The sequence below is a fragment of the Xenopus laevis genome, chromosome 1S (assembly GCF_017654675.1).
Source record: "Xenopus laevis strain J_2021 chromosome 1S, Xenopus_laevis_v10.1, whole genome shotgun sequence".
Taxonomy (NCBI): Eukaryota; Metazoa; Chordata; class Amphibia; order Anura; family Pipidae; genus Xenopus; species Xenopus laevis.
Window position 1 is genome coordinate 175,785,848 of NC_054372.1, and position 14,954 is coordinate 175,800,801.

Consider the following 14,954-nt stretch of genomic DNA (forward strand, 5'->3'; position numbering starts at 1 on the left):
GCCGTTTATCTGTTTAAATCCGGCTCCATGATCTTTGTCCCTGCAGCTGGAGTTGGAAACAGTAAAGGGGATGTAAAGGCAAAAATAAAATCCAATACAAAACTCTACACAGTCACCGACTGCTCTACAGGGAAACAAACAAAGCTGCTTGAGTTCTGCATGGCTGGCAGGGGTGTTTCGCCAATGAGGCGAGTTGAGGCTGTCGCCTCAGGCGGCAGCGCCCCACTAGGTACCAGGGGTGGGTATAAATGCTGCTCCTGGTACTTTAAGAGCGAATTTCTGGGGGAGGGGGGGCAGCAGCAACTGCTGCTGCCTCAGGCGACGGAGGGGCCAGAATTGCCCCTGATGGCTGGGAAGTAAGGCGGGGGCTCCCCCTGCTGTTCATAAGTATGATTGTTTCCCTGCCCGGCAGTTAGGGACCGTCTGACAATTCCTATCCTCAGCAGTAAATGAAGGGAGAATTTCACTGCATACAGTCAGGTTTCTTATAAAAATGGTATACATTTTTTAATTAAAGTATATTGGAGATAGGTTTCTTTTTCATTAAAGAAAGTAAAAATGGGATTTTATTTTTTGCCTTTACATGCCCTTTAATCAGAGCTAGGAAATGGGGACTAATGGAAACTGTAGCCCAGCCTGTTATATCCAGTGCAACCAGTCTCCATATTACTTTTTTTGATTATTTTACTTCTGATGCCATTATTTAAATGTGAATTTCTTACGTGTTTGCCATTCTTAACATTTTTAAAACTGTCATATTTTCGATGTTTAAATCAGTTCCAGGTGATTTTGCATACAGATACAAAGAATAAAATGCATATGAAAGGCCATTCTCAAATCGCAGTGCTTTACTTTCCAAAAAGAAGATGCACATCATTTCAGCTATTGGTTTTCTTTATCTCTTTGGAGAAAAACCCTGGATCTGTTCCAGCTCCCGTGAGTGACATACATTCAGAAAGCACAGCTTAGATCTTAATGGTCTTTTGTACGAGCTACAAAACCAGCTCATATTTGGTACAAACTGACCCAGTTGGCTGCCACTGCTTAAAGCCATATAATAGAATCTGGAAATGAACCAGCAGATAATACTCCATCTCCCTCCACAAAAGCACAGTGAGAAAACGGCTTCTGTCTAACAAATACTTTGAAGGTCTATCCTGAATAAAGAATAAAGATCCCCAAACGCAGCAATATTATCAAGCTTATCCTTAAAGTACAGCCTGACACCTCCTGTATGATCTAGAAAGTGCTGTGTGTAATGCAGACACAAAGTCATGTAATGCTCCTTGCTGTAAATATATTTGTAGTTTTCCTGGAAAAGGCAATGAAGCGGCCAGTATGCACCATGTACTGTATTCATTCCTCAGCCCAAATTCACCGTCTCCCTGTTCTCTAAGGCTTTCGCTTCTGCTCTGATGTTAGAATCAGAGTTGTTGTTTGTACCATAACAAATGTACTTTGTAACACATCAGGGAGAATTCTGAGGAAGGTTGTGCTTTCATCAAAATGAAACGATGACAAGTGAGTTGGTCCAGATGGGATACAAATAATGGCAATAAATACATTATGATGTTTTTGCATTTGAATTTTGCATTTTGAATTTGCAATGTTGTCCGCAGAAGAACGTTTGTAATTGTACATTTTTGTTAATTTATTTTTATTTGTTTATTTAGTCAACCCTAAATGCCGCTTATCCTGCTGCCTTGATTTTAGGGCATGGTTTTAAGTAATATGGGGGCTACTAACAAACAATGAAGTTTATAATGGTTAAATGTTATGACTATAGGAATATAAGGGGCCGATTCACTAACTTCTAGTGAAGGATTCGAAGTTAAAAAACTTTGAATTTCGAAGTATTTTTTGGGCTACTTCGACCATCGACTACGACTTTGAATCAAAGGATTCGAAGTAAAAATCGTTCGACCATTCGACCATTCGATAGTCGAAGTACTGTCTCTTTAAAAAATACTTCGACCCCCTAGTTCGCCATCTAAAATCTACCGAATTCAATGTTAGCCTATGGGGAAGGTCCCCATAGGCTTGCCTAACTTTTTTTGATCGAAGGATATTCCTTCGATCGTTGGATTTCAATCCTTCGAATCGTTCGTTTCGAAGGATTTAATCGTTCGATCGAAGGAATTATCCTTCGATTGTTCGATCGAACTATCTGCGCTAAATCCTTCGACTTCGATATTCGAAGTCGAAGGATTTCAATTCCTAGTCGAATATCGAGGGTTAATTAACCCTCGATATTCGACCCTTAGTGAATCGGCCCCTAAGAGTAATGTAGGGGTTTAAATTCCCAATTGTACTAACATACCATGAAGGAGAAAGGAGTGCAGTTAATTTATTATAGATTGGTGCAGGATTAAGGGGCAGATTTACTAAGGGTCGAATTTCGAAGTATAAAAAACTTCAAAATTCGACCACCGAATTAAAAAACTTGCAATATTGAATTCAACGTTTTTTCAACAAATTTGGCAATCCTGCGATCGAATGAAAATCGTTCGATCGAACAATTTTTAGCGATCGATCGAAAGGATTTTTATTCGACCAAAAAAAACGTAGAAAAGTGCTGTGGAAGGTCCCCATAGGCTAACATTGCACTTCTGTAGCTTTAATTTGGCAAAGTATGAAGTCGAAGTTTTTTTAAAAGAGACAGTACTTCGATTATCGAATGGTCGAATATTCGAACGATTTTTACTTCGAATTGAAGTAAATTAGAAGTCGTAGTATCCTATTCGATGGTCGAAGTACCCAAAAAATTACTTTGAAATTCGAACTTTTTTAACTTTGAAAATTCACTCGGGCTTAGTAAATCTGCCCCTAAGAGTTATAGGGCTCATTTGATAAGCTGAATGCAGCATGCAAACTGCAAAAGAGGCCATAGTTGCCATTATACATCCACAGGGTATGTAAATGATCCCTAACATATAATTACAGATAGATCGATATCTTCTTCCATTAGACACCCTTTATAGGCAACAGTATGCATTGTGAGTATCTTTAATCAAGGATTTCCTTTTTTTTAAATTTTTTTTTCGTAATCTTGGGTTTTTTGGGCCCACCCATTGCCAGATTTCTAAATTGTGTGCCCCCTAGGCCAGGCATACCATGCCCACTACACCCTGCCCCCCATCCCCACAAGTTTGCATGAGCGCATCCATGCCCAAGATCCAAAGTAGCATTTTTTTACAGGGTCTGGGGTGCTGAGCTGGGAATTTTGTAGGGGCTCCTGAAACATTTTAGACGTGGCTGACCAGCATGCTGGTCAAGACCTGGGCCTTTGTAACCTTCCCGAAAAATCTGGGCCTGGGCCCACCAGTTAATGAGAATCTTCCTACAAAAACCATTCATCAAAAGCCCCCGTATGTAGGGGGTAATTGGAGTTTTTTTCTACTATAAAATCTTTTTAGAGGAAAAACAAAAACCTAGAGTTTTCAAAATTTATTAAACCCAGAGGATGAAAAAGTCTGAATCTCAAAATCCGGCATCTCAGACCTGCCGAGGTTGTATATAAGTTCATGGGAGTAGTCCCTTTCCTATTTGGAAGTTTCTGTGGTCTGCCCTAAAATTAGCCCGAAAATCTGACTATTTCAGACTTTTCCAGCAAAAATTCGAATAATTCGGGCTTTTCAGGAAAAAAAAAGCCTAAATCGAGCGATTCGGGAAAAAAGTCTGAAAAAATCATACAATTCAGATTTTTGCTCTATTTTTTTCTGTGCTGGTCCCCGATCCGATAAAATCATGATTTTCTAATAATAAATACGGTCCAATTGTTGATTCTAGTTTGGTCAGACTTTTTTTTTTATTAAAAAACAGATAAATTATTATGATATCCGTTTTCAGGATATGATGCTTAAGGGTTGACTGAGCTAATTGAAGTGTTATATTCTGTTGTGTAACATCTGATACAGTCACTTGTATACTTTCTTGCATCAGTGTTGTACCTGTTATCTTTTTTCTTTTTTGGAAATGAAGGTCAATAAAAATTTTAAATTATAAAAAAAAAAAACAGATAAATTCAAACTTTGATAAATAAGGCCTGTAAAGTTTAATGGAAATGTACAGGTGCTTTGGAGTGAGTGCTGACATATTGAGCACTACTAGTGATTTTTCAGATACGATGGCACAAATGAGTTACATCTCCATAAAATGACAAGCCACCATTTATTTATTTGTCACTGTTATAATATTGATGTCCAGTTTTTAAAAAATACTGCTTAAACTTCTTGGATTTTGGATGATGTGGGGAATGTAAAGTTTATTACAATACTTTAGTGAGTCACACAAATCTTAGAATTCACCAGGGAAACATCAGTGGACTCTTCTCTGCTCACTAACTTAATTTTCTAAGCAAAGCAAAATCTCAAGACATTCCTCTTTTTGCTAACTTAATTTTCTGCCAACTGCAGATTTACCTTTCCATTTAGTTAGTGGTGGAACTGGTTATGTAACCATTAATTGCTTGCCAGAACCATTAAACAGATGGACACATCCACCACTTGGGGATCTAAAAGGCCCAACTCTGTCCACATCTGTAGCAGTTTTCACTGTTGCTGAGGCCTATCAGGTATAGATGTGTACAGGCTGAGTTCTAATGTTAAAAATAAGCTTCTCAACCAACAAAGTGCCCACCTAAATAAAGAAAACAGTGCACCCAAGTTATGTAAATATTGCAATATTAAAAGGTACTTGTCAATGAGTTGCAACTAGAAACCAGTTGAATTTTGCAGGCTGTAATTTAACTTTAAAAAAGTCAAGTAGCCTCATAATAAATGATGGTGGAAACCAAGCAGGAGTGATAAAACAGTACTAGCCACTAAATCAATATGCCTTGCCAGCTGTAAGATAAAGTTTGGCTCCTGTGGGAGAGCATCGCCAGTGCTGAACGTTCCCTACAAATCAAGTACAATTACACTGACAGTTGCTGTTTGCTCAGTGGCAGATAGTTGATCAACATTAAAAATCTAAAAATCTAATTTGTCATGATTAAATGGAAGCCTCCTATATTCTTACTGTCAGGGGTGAAATATTTCTCTGTGTGAGTGTTGCACGTTCAAGGTAAGAAGATACAGAGATTGCTTTTGGGAATGGATTGTTGTTTTTTAATAATGAACTGAAATGTTGTTTTTACCTTGAGTTATAAAGCGGTTTAGAATTAAAAGAAGCCAGAAAAACAACAGAGAAAAAATTCAGTTAAAAGCAACCAAAAAAAATGTTGTTTATGGTTTGTAAGGAGTTTTCCGATTCTTATATGGAAAATCTCCTATTAAAGTTAATTGCAGAAGGTTCTGGGGAAGGAGATAGGAAAGTTCTGAGGAAGGACATAGGAAGGTAATGAAGGAGATAGGAAGTTTCTGGGGAAGGAGATAGGAAAGTTCTGAGGAAGGAGATAGGAAGGTTCTGGGGAAGGAGATAGGAAAGTTCTGAGTAAGGAGATAGGAAGGTTCTGGGGAAGGAGATAGGAAGGTTCAGGGGAAGGAGATAGGAAGGTTCAGGGGAAGGAGATAGGAAAGTTCTGGGGAAGGAGATATGAAGTTTCTGGGGAAGGAGATTGGAAGGTACTGAAGGAGTTAGGAAGGTTCTATGGAAGGAGATAGGAAAGTTCTGGGAAAGGAGATATAAAGGTACTAAAGGAGAAGATAGGAAGGTTCTGGGGAAGGAGATTGGAAGTTACTGAAGGAGATAGGAAGTTTCTGGGGAAGGAGATAGGAAGTTTCTGGGGAAGGAGATAGGAAAGTTCTGGAGAAGGAGATAGGAAGGTACTGAAGAAGAAGATAGGAAGGTTCTGGGGAAGGAGATATAAAGGTACTAAAGGAGGTTCTGGGAAAGGAGATACGAAGTTACTGAAGAAGAAGATAGGAAGGAATTGGGGAAGGAGATAGGAAAGTTCTGGGGAGGGGGATAGCTCCTTATTAGCCCAGGGGATATCAGGTTGCCTCCAAAGTTTATAAAAGGGAGACATTACTAAGCTTTGTCCTCTACTCAGTTTAGTAGAAAGTAATGTCAGCCCCAGGCAAGAAGGGTTCAACAGCAGAAAGGTGCTTAGCTCAATCTAGAGCATGGTTCTCCAACCTTTTATACCCTCGACCCACATTCAGATGTATAAATAGTTGGGGTGCAACTCAGGATGCACCGAATCTAGGATTCGGTTCGGTATTTGGGCAGGGTTCGGTTCGGATTCGGCCGAATCCATCTGCCCGGGCGAACCGAACCCGAATCCTAATTTGCATATGCAAATTAGGGGTGGGGAGGGAAATCGCGTGACTTTTTGTCACAAAACAAGGAAGTAAAAAATGTTTCCACTTTCCACCCCTAATTTGCATATGCAAATTAGGATTTGGATTCAGTTCGGTATTCGGCCGAATCTTTCATGAAAGATTCGAGGGTTCGATCGAATCCAAAATAGTGGATTCGGTGCATCCCTAGGTGCAACACAAACATTAAAAAAATTCTGGGAGTTACCAAATAAGGGCTGAGATTGGCTATTTGGTAGCCCCTATGTCGATTAGCAGCATACAGGAGGCTCTGTTTGGCAGTATCTGATCTGAAGCCAGTATGGACTTTAATTATCAGATTGGCAGAATATCAAAAGACAATGGCCAAGTTTTTTACCTTCTCTGTAAGGATCTTTCCTCAAATCTAAAACATTGTGCATATGGGCATGTCAATTCATTGCTGGCTACTAGCCCCTTGATTGCTGCTCTGTATTACCTCCTGCTAATTATGATTTACATGTATTTACAGAGAAGGTGTTGGATTTAGAGAGGGCTTTATATATAATAATGTGGTCAGTTCTATTACAATACATATGATTGCAAGTCTGTCCCATCCATAAGGGCACTGGGGAGGTATATTTCATATTTCAGCTCGTTAGCTCATTTCACACATTCTGTGTTTCTGTTTAAAGATGCAAAGACACGATCGAAGATATAATCCAGTATCAGCCTTTTTTGCCCAGTTCAAACCTTATGGAGAATGAGGAAATGAGAAATAATTTGGTGACATCTAGTGGAGTAACACATGTAATACGGGTCGACACAATGCGGAGCAGTCACATTCTATAGGTTACTCAGAAAGACTGTCATGAACAAACACATTGTTATTAAAGGGGGGGGGTGCCTTTTAATGAACTTTTATGCAATTAAATAAATGTTCATCTTTAATACTGTGGCACAACCATGGGCAAATGATACAGCTTCTCACCAATACTAAAACACTTCACAGCCAACCTTCTCTCTCTCTTTCCTTTTCGTGCCCAGCACAACCAATTATCTTAAAGGAGAACTAAAGCTTAACTAAAGAAGTAGCTAGAAATGCTGTACATGATGTTTTGTGCTTCTGTACCAACCCAAGGCAACCACATCCCTGTAGCAGTAAAGATCTGTGTCTCCAAAGATGCCCCAGTAGCTCCCCATCTTCTTTTCTGCTGATTCACTGCACATGCTCTGTGCTGCTGTCACTTACTGAGCTTAGGGATCCACTCACAATATACAGTACACATAAAATAGAAATGTCACAATATAAGGCTGATTAGTAATTAATACAGATAATAACTAAAATATGCCATTTTTAGCCACAATTATTTTTACGGTTTAGTTCTCCTTTAAAGAACAGCCTCAAAGCAATAGATAGGAGTCCCCTTGTATACTTTACAGGCTGCCGCTTACACCGACATGCACGTGTGATGCTCTCACTAACACTTCCTCTGTTATGTTAAAAATGTGTATTTTTAGATTGCCAACATATTCTGTAGAGCTGTACAATAAATGAGTTTATACAGAACACACAGAATCACATACCAGTAACATACCTCCCAACATTTTGGAAATAAAAAGAGGGACAAAAAAGGTGGCACACATAGCGTGGCAATTTTTTGACCACTCCCATTTTTGTGGCCACGCCCTTATTACCATGTTCATTTTACAAAATTTGGCAGGTTATGAAAGTTTGAACATATTTCTGTTTTTTTTTCCAGTTATTACAGTTTTGCTTATGAAGGTGAATTGCCCTTTAAGCTGTGAGTCTAAGGGTAAGGACACACTGTGAGATCCAGGGAGATTTAGTCGCCCGGCCCACGAGGAAACTTCGGGCGAGTGCCAAGCCGCAGGCATTTATTCATTGTAGCAGGCGGAAGACAAGGGGAAGCAGTTGAGGGAGATTAGTCGCTGGGCGACTAAATCTCCCCAAATCTCCAGGTGTGCCCTTACCCTAACATTTCCCAAGGGACTTGTTATCTTATATTGTTACAATTACTTATTTGCTTATCTAGAAATTATTACAAAAGTTTCTTATCTTCTGCTCTGGCTGTTCTAGGCTCTCTGCCAAAAGCTAAATAAGTTAGAAACTTTGTTTCTTTTTCTGGCAGTTCAATGAAGAGAAAAACTGGACTTTTCAGTACAAATGAGGGACTGCAGGATTGTCCCTGTAAAACCGGGACAGTTGGGAGGTATGAATTGCACAGGTCCGGACAGTGGCTGAGCCCCTCTCTCATTCGTACATACATTTTTATACCCTCGTCCAAATGTTATTAGCATTTTGCTATTACGCATTTTTCACAAACCCTCCCTTACTTCAATACAAGAACAAATTGTTTTCCAATGTCCTTGGTACTTTCCATCTCCAAGGATAAAACACCTCATCAACAATAAAGTAAGCAATGCTATTTCCTATAAGCAAAATAAAATCATGGGCAGCTTGACCTGACTGTATTAGTCCTGTTGCTTTATTCTTCATCTTAACACCAGTCTTGCCTGAGGAGAGAGCTACTGCCTTGCTTTCGCTCTTAGTTGGAGACAGGCTGCTCTTGTTAAACTAGTTCTATCTGCTTCACTTTCCTATAAAGTGCTTTACAGAGAACTGCCCTGTCCTGACTACACCTCATTCACGGGTTCCCTATATCCCTGACTCCATCAAGTATTCCCTTTACTGGGGCCTAAGCTATAGACTCCCAGCAACGTCCACTCCTTCCTGAAGTGTCAGGGGAAAGAGGAAGCTCCACCCTCTGCCCTACACTATACTGAAGTGTGACAGGAAGTGGTCATCAGCCTCTGGGCCAATCATACAGTACACTGTACACATTATGCTAATAAGCAAAACTAGATACATGGGCTTTTGTCCAGCAACCAGAGTACAAGAAAATGTAGGCATTTAAAGCCATAGGGGAGCATTAAAAGAGAACCAAACCGTTGCTAATAAAAATCCCTAGCCTACAAAGACACCCTCCCTGCATCAAAGTAAACAATGCAAAGAGGCTGTTATATTTGCCCTAATACTAATGCAGATATTCTGATTGACATGTATTGTCAACATCATCACAAATGGATAGAATGTCTGTAATTTACACACTAAAACGCTTGTGGCAACATTATCCCATACTTGAGGCTTTACACACACAGATAGATACAAAACAAAGTCTTATAGAACTCAATTGTATGAGAAGCAATATTCAGTGCAGCAGAGGAAGAGGGTGGCTTGAAAGTTTGTGAAGCCTTTAAAATGTTCTATATATTTATATATGAATGTGACCTAAAACCTCATCTGATTTCAAACAAGTCTTAACAGTAGATGAATCTACAGGTTGCGAGCTGTGTGGCCAGCTGAGAGTTTGTCCTAAATTGGATATGGGAGAGATTCCTTTTCCCAGTGAAGTGAGAGTTGGCAGTGCCAGATTTGGCCAGAAGACTTTATAAAGGAGAGGTGCCATGTGCTCAGTCTCTTTTGCCTTAAACCTAAGGAGGGGGTGGATGCTGCAAGAGCAAACTGGATTCTAGGCCTAAAGGATGGTGAGGCCATTGTGTGGAGCTCGATCTGGAGCAGATGGTCTAGAGCTCAAGGCTGCAGAGAAATGTAAAGGGGCTGCCTGGTGATCGATTCCAGTGAAAGAGGCTTTGGTGTGCTCACACTTCGGAGGAGTTGGACTTGGCCTGAAGATAAGGAATGAAGCTTTGTTAGCTCAGTTAGAGAGCTTGGGAGCACAATCTGAAGATGCAACATTTCTTAATAGATGCTGTGGGTACCTGAGGGAGAGTATGGGAAGTATGTCCCCTGTGTGATGACAGGTGTAGATCGAGAGCCTGCTACATGGGAGCAACTACTTTGGGACTGGTAGCACTACCTGGGGTAATATAAAGAGCACTGGAGAAAGAGACTTGTGACTATTTTTGTCCAACTGGAGTGGCGTTTGGGACTGTGCCCATGGTTGGGACTTACCACACGGGTACCCCAGTGCAGTGTTTATATTGCGTGAATTGCATTTATATTTACTGCTCTTAACTATGAAGTTGTAATTGTTTGCTGCAACTTGTGTGTTTTATTTGTCCCAGTGTAAATTCCTCAGTGCCCACTAATTGGAGGCACTGCGTTAATATTCCCAGTATCTTTCACAAAGCAAAGGAGATTCAAGCCCTGTATTGATAAGAGAAATTATTTTTATCGAGAGTGTAATTCCTATGCTACACAATAGGGGTTACACAACACAATCAGAGACAGCTTCCAGCGTATTTAACGTCTGCAGCTGGGGTGATCATTTCCATTTATGGAAAGCTAGAAGAAACCTAAATGGCACAAACCTAAAGTAGTGATATGTGCGACACCTTGGAGTTAATGAAAGTCAGAGACAATGAAGCAATGAGACTTATGTTAGGGTTTATTGACTGGTTTCAGCAAGATGACAAAGCCTTTGAAAGAATAACTTGTGTAAAACACTCGCAGAAGGCACTAGATCTCCCCCCTGTGCTTCAATGTGCTCATTACAGATGACTTTCCTTTAAACCCACGGCCTTGTGTAGCTGCTGGGTGTCGGAACTGCAACCATCACCTGACAGCCTTTCAGAACCTGTCGGGCACTGGGAGGGAGTGTCAGCCTCTGCGTAGCATTCAGCACATGGTCATCACCCTGCACGATTAACTTGATATATGGATTTAACGGAACAAGTTAGTTGCAGGGTTTACGGCTGCCTCGTTTACTTTTTTTTTTGTTTTTAAAAGGATCACCTTGATACTATATTGTGTGTACAACTGCAAACCATTCCTAAACATATTAAAGCTCAGAGTAGTAGGGAGTGTGCCCAAACATATATAAAATTAAATTAAAACCCAATCTCTTTACCAGTAATCCCTGCAACTGTTCCAAGTCACAAAGAAACACCAATGGGAAAGAATGATATCGGATGCCGGTAAAGAAGTGTTCTGTAACGACTGCTGATGTCATGGAAATGCCTTCGGATTCTGTGATTAACAGATTCATCTGCCCACTTGTTAGCAGGTCCGGACACTATCCAACACTGTGGAAAACATTCAATACTAGAGAATAGGATGCGCCGGAGGAGCTTATATTCTGGGCATCACATAGTGCCACCTAACAGTGCCAGTGGTATGCCATCATTAACACAGAGCAATAGTTTTTAGATTCAGGTTGCCACTAGGAAGATGAGCTTGCCATTTCCTCTGTCTGCGGGGGGCTTTCTTCCGTAACTTGACAGTCCCCATTGTGCTGTGAATTCCCTTGTTCTTGGTCGCTGACAACTTCCTTCCTATTATTCCGTTCATCTTTTATGTGATCCTTTTCCTGACAAATAGAGTGGTGCAATTAAAAGGGGAACAGCTGAGAACAGGATAAAGCAATTCTATTTTCATCAGTAAATGGAACTTTTAGCCTTTCTATCTGGTCCTTGTCTGGGCTGAACACTACAGTAACACATTCATGATATTAGTTTACAAAATGCTAGTCGTAGAATTAAACTAAATATTTAGAGTAAAATGAAAGTGTTTAGGGAATCTCCTAATCAACATCACTGACTACATTATATGCATAGTTCATTTTAAAAGGGAACTTCAGTGAAAATTTAATATAAGCTTCAGCATGCTGAAAGAAACTTTCTAAATACAATCAATTAAAAATTCTGTGACGATTCTGAAATAATCAAGTTTATCTTTACTATTCCTCTCTCCGCATCTGTTTCTCCTCATTCTGTCTTCATGCAGCAGTTGGTGTCAGATATTCATTGACAGTTAGATCCAATATATCTTATAGGGGGCTCCTTTTGCCTAGAAGATGTATTAGAGCTTACTCTATTAAAATCACCAGGCATCGTGTCTCTCTACAAAAACTGCAAAAGGCAGTTATTTTGTTAGATTTTGTTTGTACTGGAATCAGTTATTTGAATGAGCTCTAATACATCTTCAAGGAAAGGAAGCCCCCTATAAGATATATTGGATCTAACTGTCAATGAATATCTGACACCCAACTCCTGCATGAAGACAGAATGAGGAGAAGCAGATGCTGAGAGAGGAATAGTGAATATAAACTTGATTATTTCAGAAACGATACAGAATATTTAATTGATTGTATAAAGAAAATTTCTTATTTCAGTACGAGGAAGCTTATATTAAATTTTCATTTTCATGAAAGCTCTCCTTTAAGGTTACCTCCCCTTTATGGCCTGCATCCTCTAGACGCCAATGTGTACTCACAGTTAGCTTAGTGTCGTACTGATCAGCCGCTTCCTTCGTCTCTTGGTCTTTACTATGTTTCTGGGATACTGAGCGCTCACTCTTATGTCTGTCACCGCTGTGGTCCCGTTCTTTCCCTCTTTTTTTCTCCTTCTTAGATTTGCTAAAAGATATTGATGATAACGTTAAAATCTAAAAATTTTAGGGATGCACTGAATGCAAGATTCGGCCTTTTTCAGCAGGATTCGGACAAATCCTTCTGCCCAGTCGAACTGAATCTGAATCCTAATTTGCATATGCATATTAGGGACGGGGAGGGAAATCGCATGACATTTTGTCACAAAACAAGCAAGTAAAAAACGTTTTGCCCCTTCCACCCCTAATTTGCATATGCAAATTCGGATTTGGTTCGGCCAAATCACAGGTCATATAAAAGGAGCAGAATGAGAGAGAACTGTTATACACTGTAAAGACAAACTGCCTGTGGATGAAATAAGTCTAATTCTCTGTGGTTTAGGGATGCACTGAATCCACTATTTTGGATTTGGCCAAACCCCCGAATCCTTCGTGAAAGATTTGTCTGAATACCGAACCAACCCTAATTTGCATATGCAAATTAGAGGTGGGAAGGGGGAACATTTTTTACTTCTTTGTTTTGTGACAAACAGTCACGCACCCCCCCGTCCCTAATTTGCATATTAAATTAGGATTCGATTCGGCCAGGCAAAAGGATTCGGCCGAATCCTGCTGAAAAAGGCTGAATCCCGAACCAAATCCTGGATTCGCTGCATCCCTACTGTGGTTACATGGATGAATATTGGATATGAATAGCAGAGCTTTGCATCAATTTTCAGAATTCCTGGCCACTAGCAGAAGGATTAAAACCTGCACGTTCATCCCAATAAAATGTAAGATTAATTTATTTTTTAACTTACTAATCAAAGATAAAATCTCCTGTAGATAAAGGTCAGCCGAGAACAACTTACCTCCTAGGAGATGGAGATCTAGAAGACTTTTTTAATGTTTTGGAACTTCTTGGCAATTTTGAAAGACTCCTGCTCCTCCTTTTGTGTCTTTCTCTGAGAGGAAAAAAATACTTTTTATAAACTGGGGAGGGGAATGGAGCAGTACATGGCAATGACAGAATAGTACAATATTCTCTGCTGACCCTGACCACATACCTGCTGGTACTTCGAGATCTTCTAACAGAAGAGCTGCTTTTGGAAGGACTTCTGGACCTTTTCTCTTTCCTTCTTTTATCATATTTGTCTTTCTGTCTTTCTTTTTCCCGAATTTTACCTTTGTATTCTATTTGTTTCTTTCTGTCCCTGCAGAAAGAGCAGGGAAATTAAACAGATACACAAAACCTTTTAGCTCAGCTAGTCCTCTGAGATCTGTCTACTACATCACTGTACAAATCACACTCTAAACGGGAACTAAAGTCTAAAATAGAATAAGGCTAGAAATGCTGTATTTTGTATAGTAAACATAAACATGAACTTACTGCATCACAAGCCTAATCAAACAAATAATTTATGCTTTCAAAGTTGGCTACAGGGGGTCACCATCTTGTAACTTTGTTAAACATCTTTGCAAGACTAAGACTGTGCACATGCTCAGTGTGGTCTGGGCTGCTTAGGGATCATCATAAATGATCAAAACAGCACAAGTCAAATAATATCTGCCAGAAGCCGATACAACAAGACTGATTAATTATCAATATGCAGACTGCACTGGGTCCTGTGTTGTCATATAATCTAATGTGGATTTTATAGTTTTTGTATTGTTTAATACAAACTTTCTCCAACTCTGCAGAACCAGTGGCTGCAGGAAAATAATCCTACAAATAGAATTGCCATTTATCTGTTTATAATCTTTGTCCCTGCAACTGGAGTTGGAAACAGTAAAGGGGATGTAAATGCAAAAATAAAAACCAATACAAATCTTTACACAGTCGCAGACTGCTCTACAGGGAAACAAACAAAGCTGCTTGAGTTCTGCATGGCAGTTAGGGATGGTCTGACAATTCCTATCCACAGCAGTAAATGAAGGGAGAATTTCACTGGATAGTCAGGTTTCTTATAAAAACGGTACACATTTTTAATTTAAAGTATATCAGAGATAGCTTTCTGTTTCATTAAAGTAAAAATGGGATTTAATTTTTTTTTGCCTTTACATGCCCTTTAAGGACTAGAGCAGTGGTGGGCCTATCTGCATAGGAGGAGCACTCGCAATACAAATGTTATCAGCTTGCCTGGGTGCAGATGAAGCAAATATTTAAAGATTTATTTAAAATAAAAAAATTCAGAATCTATAAGAAATGCTTATAACAGGCAAAGCTTATAGAAAGTCTAGTGCTTGCAGCTTGGCACTTGCAATTCATTTCTCACTGAAATGTTATAATGCGAGCATCCCCCTACTCAAATCATTTAGTAGGAAGCGGAGGGGACAAGAATGAAGTAAGTCCCTGGAGCAGGAAGAGATCTTTGTCCAAATCA

General features: G+C 39.7%; 1 protein-coding gene across 2 annotated transcripts in view; it reads right to left on the reverse strand.

Moving 5' to 3' along the window:
* Positions 1–10,633: 10,633 nt before the first annotated feature.
* The window catches only part of LOC108707282 (splicing regulatory glutamine/lysine-rich protein 1), a 39,146-nt gene continuing 34,825 nt past the window's right edge, over positions 10,634–14,954 (reverse strand). The window contains exons 10-13 of one of the 2 annotated variants that reach the window (XM_041580536.1): positions 13,638–13,778; positions 13,443–13,535; positions 12,478–12,619; positions 10,634–11,572 (exon numbers count right to left, since the gene is read on the reverse strand). In XM_041580536.1, the coding sequence (XP_041436470.1) occupies positions 11,426–11,572; positions 12,478–12,619; positions 13,443–13,535; positions 13,638–13,778 (523 nt within the window). In that variant the 3' untranslated portion in view covers positions 10,634–11,425. Of the gene's footprint in view, positions 11,573–12,477; positions 12,620–13,442; positions 13,536–13,637; positions 13,785–14,954 lie in introns of both variants that reach the window. The other variant, XM_018244473.2, reaches the window with a different exon arrangement.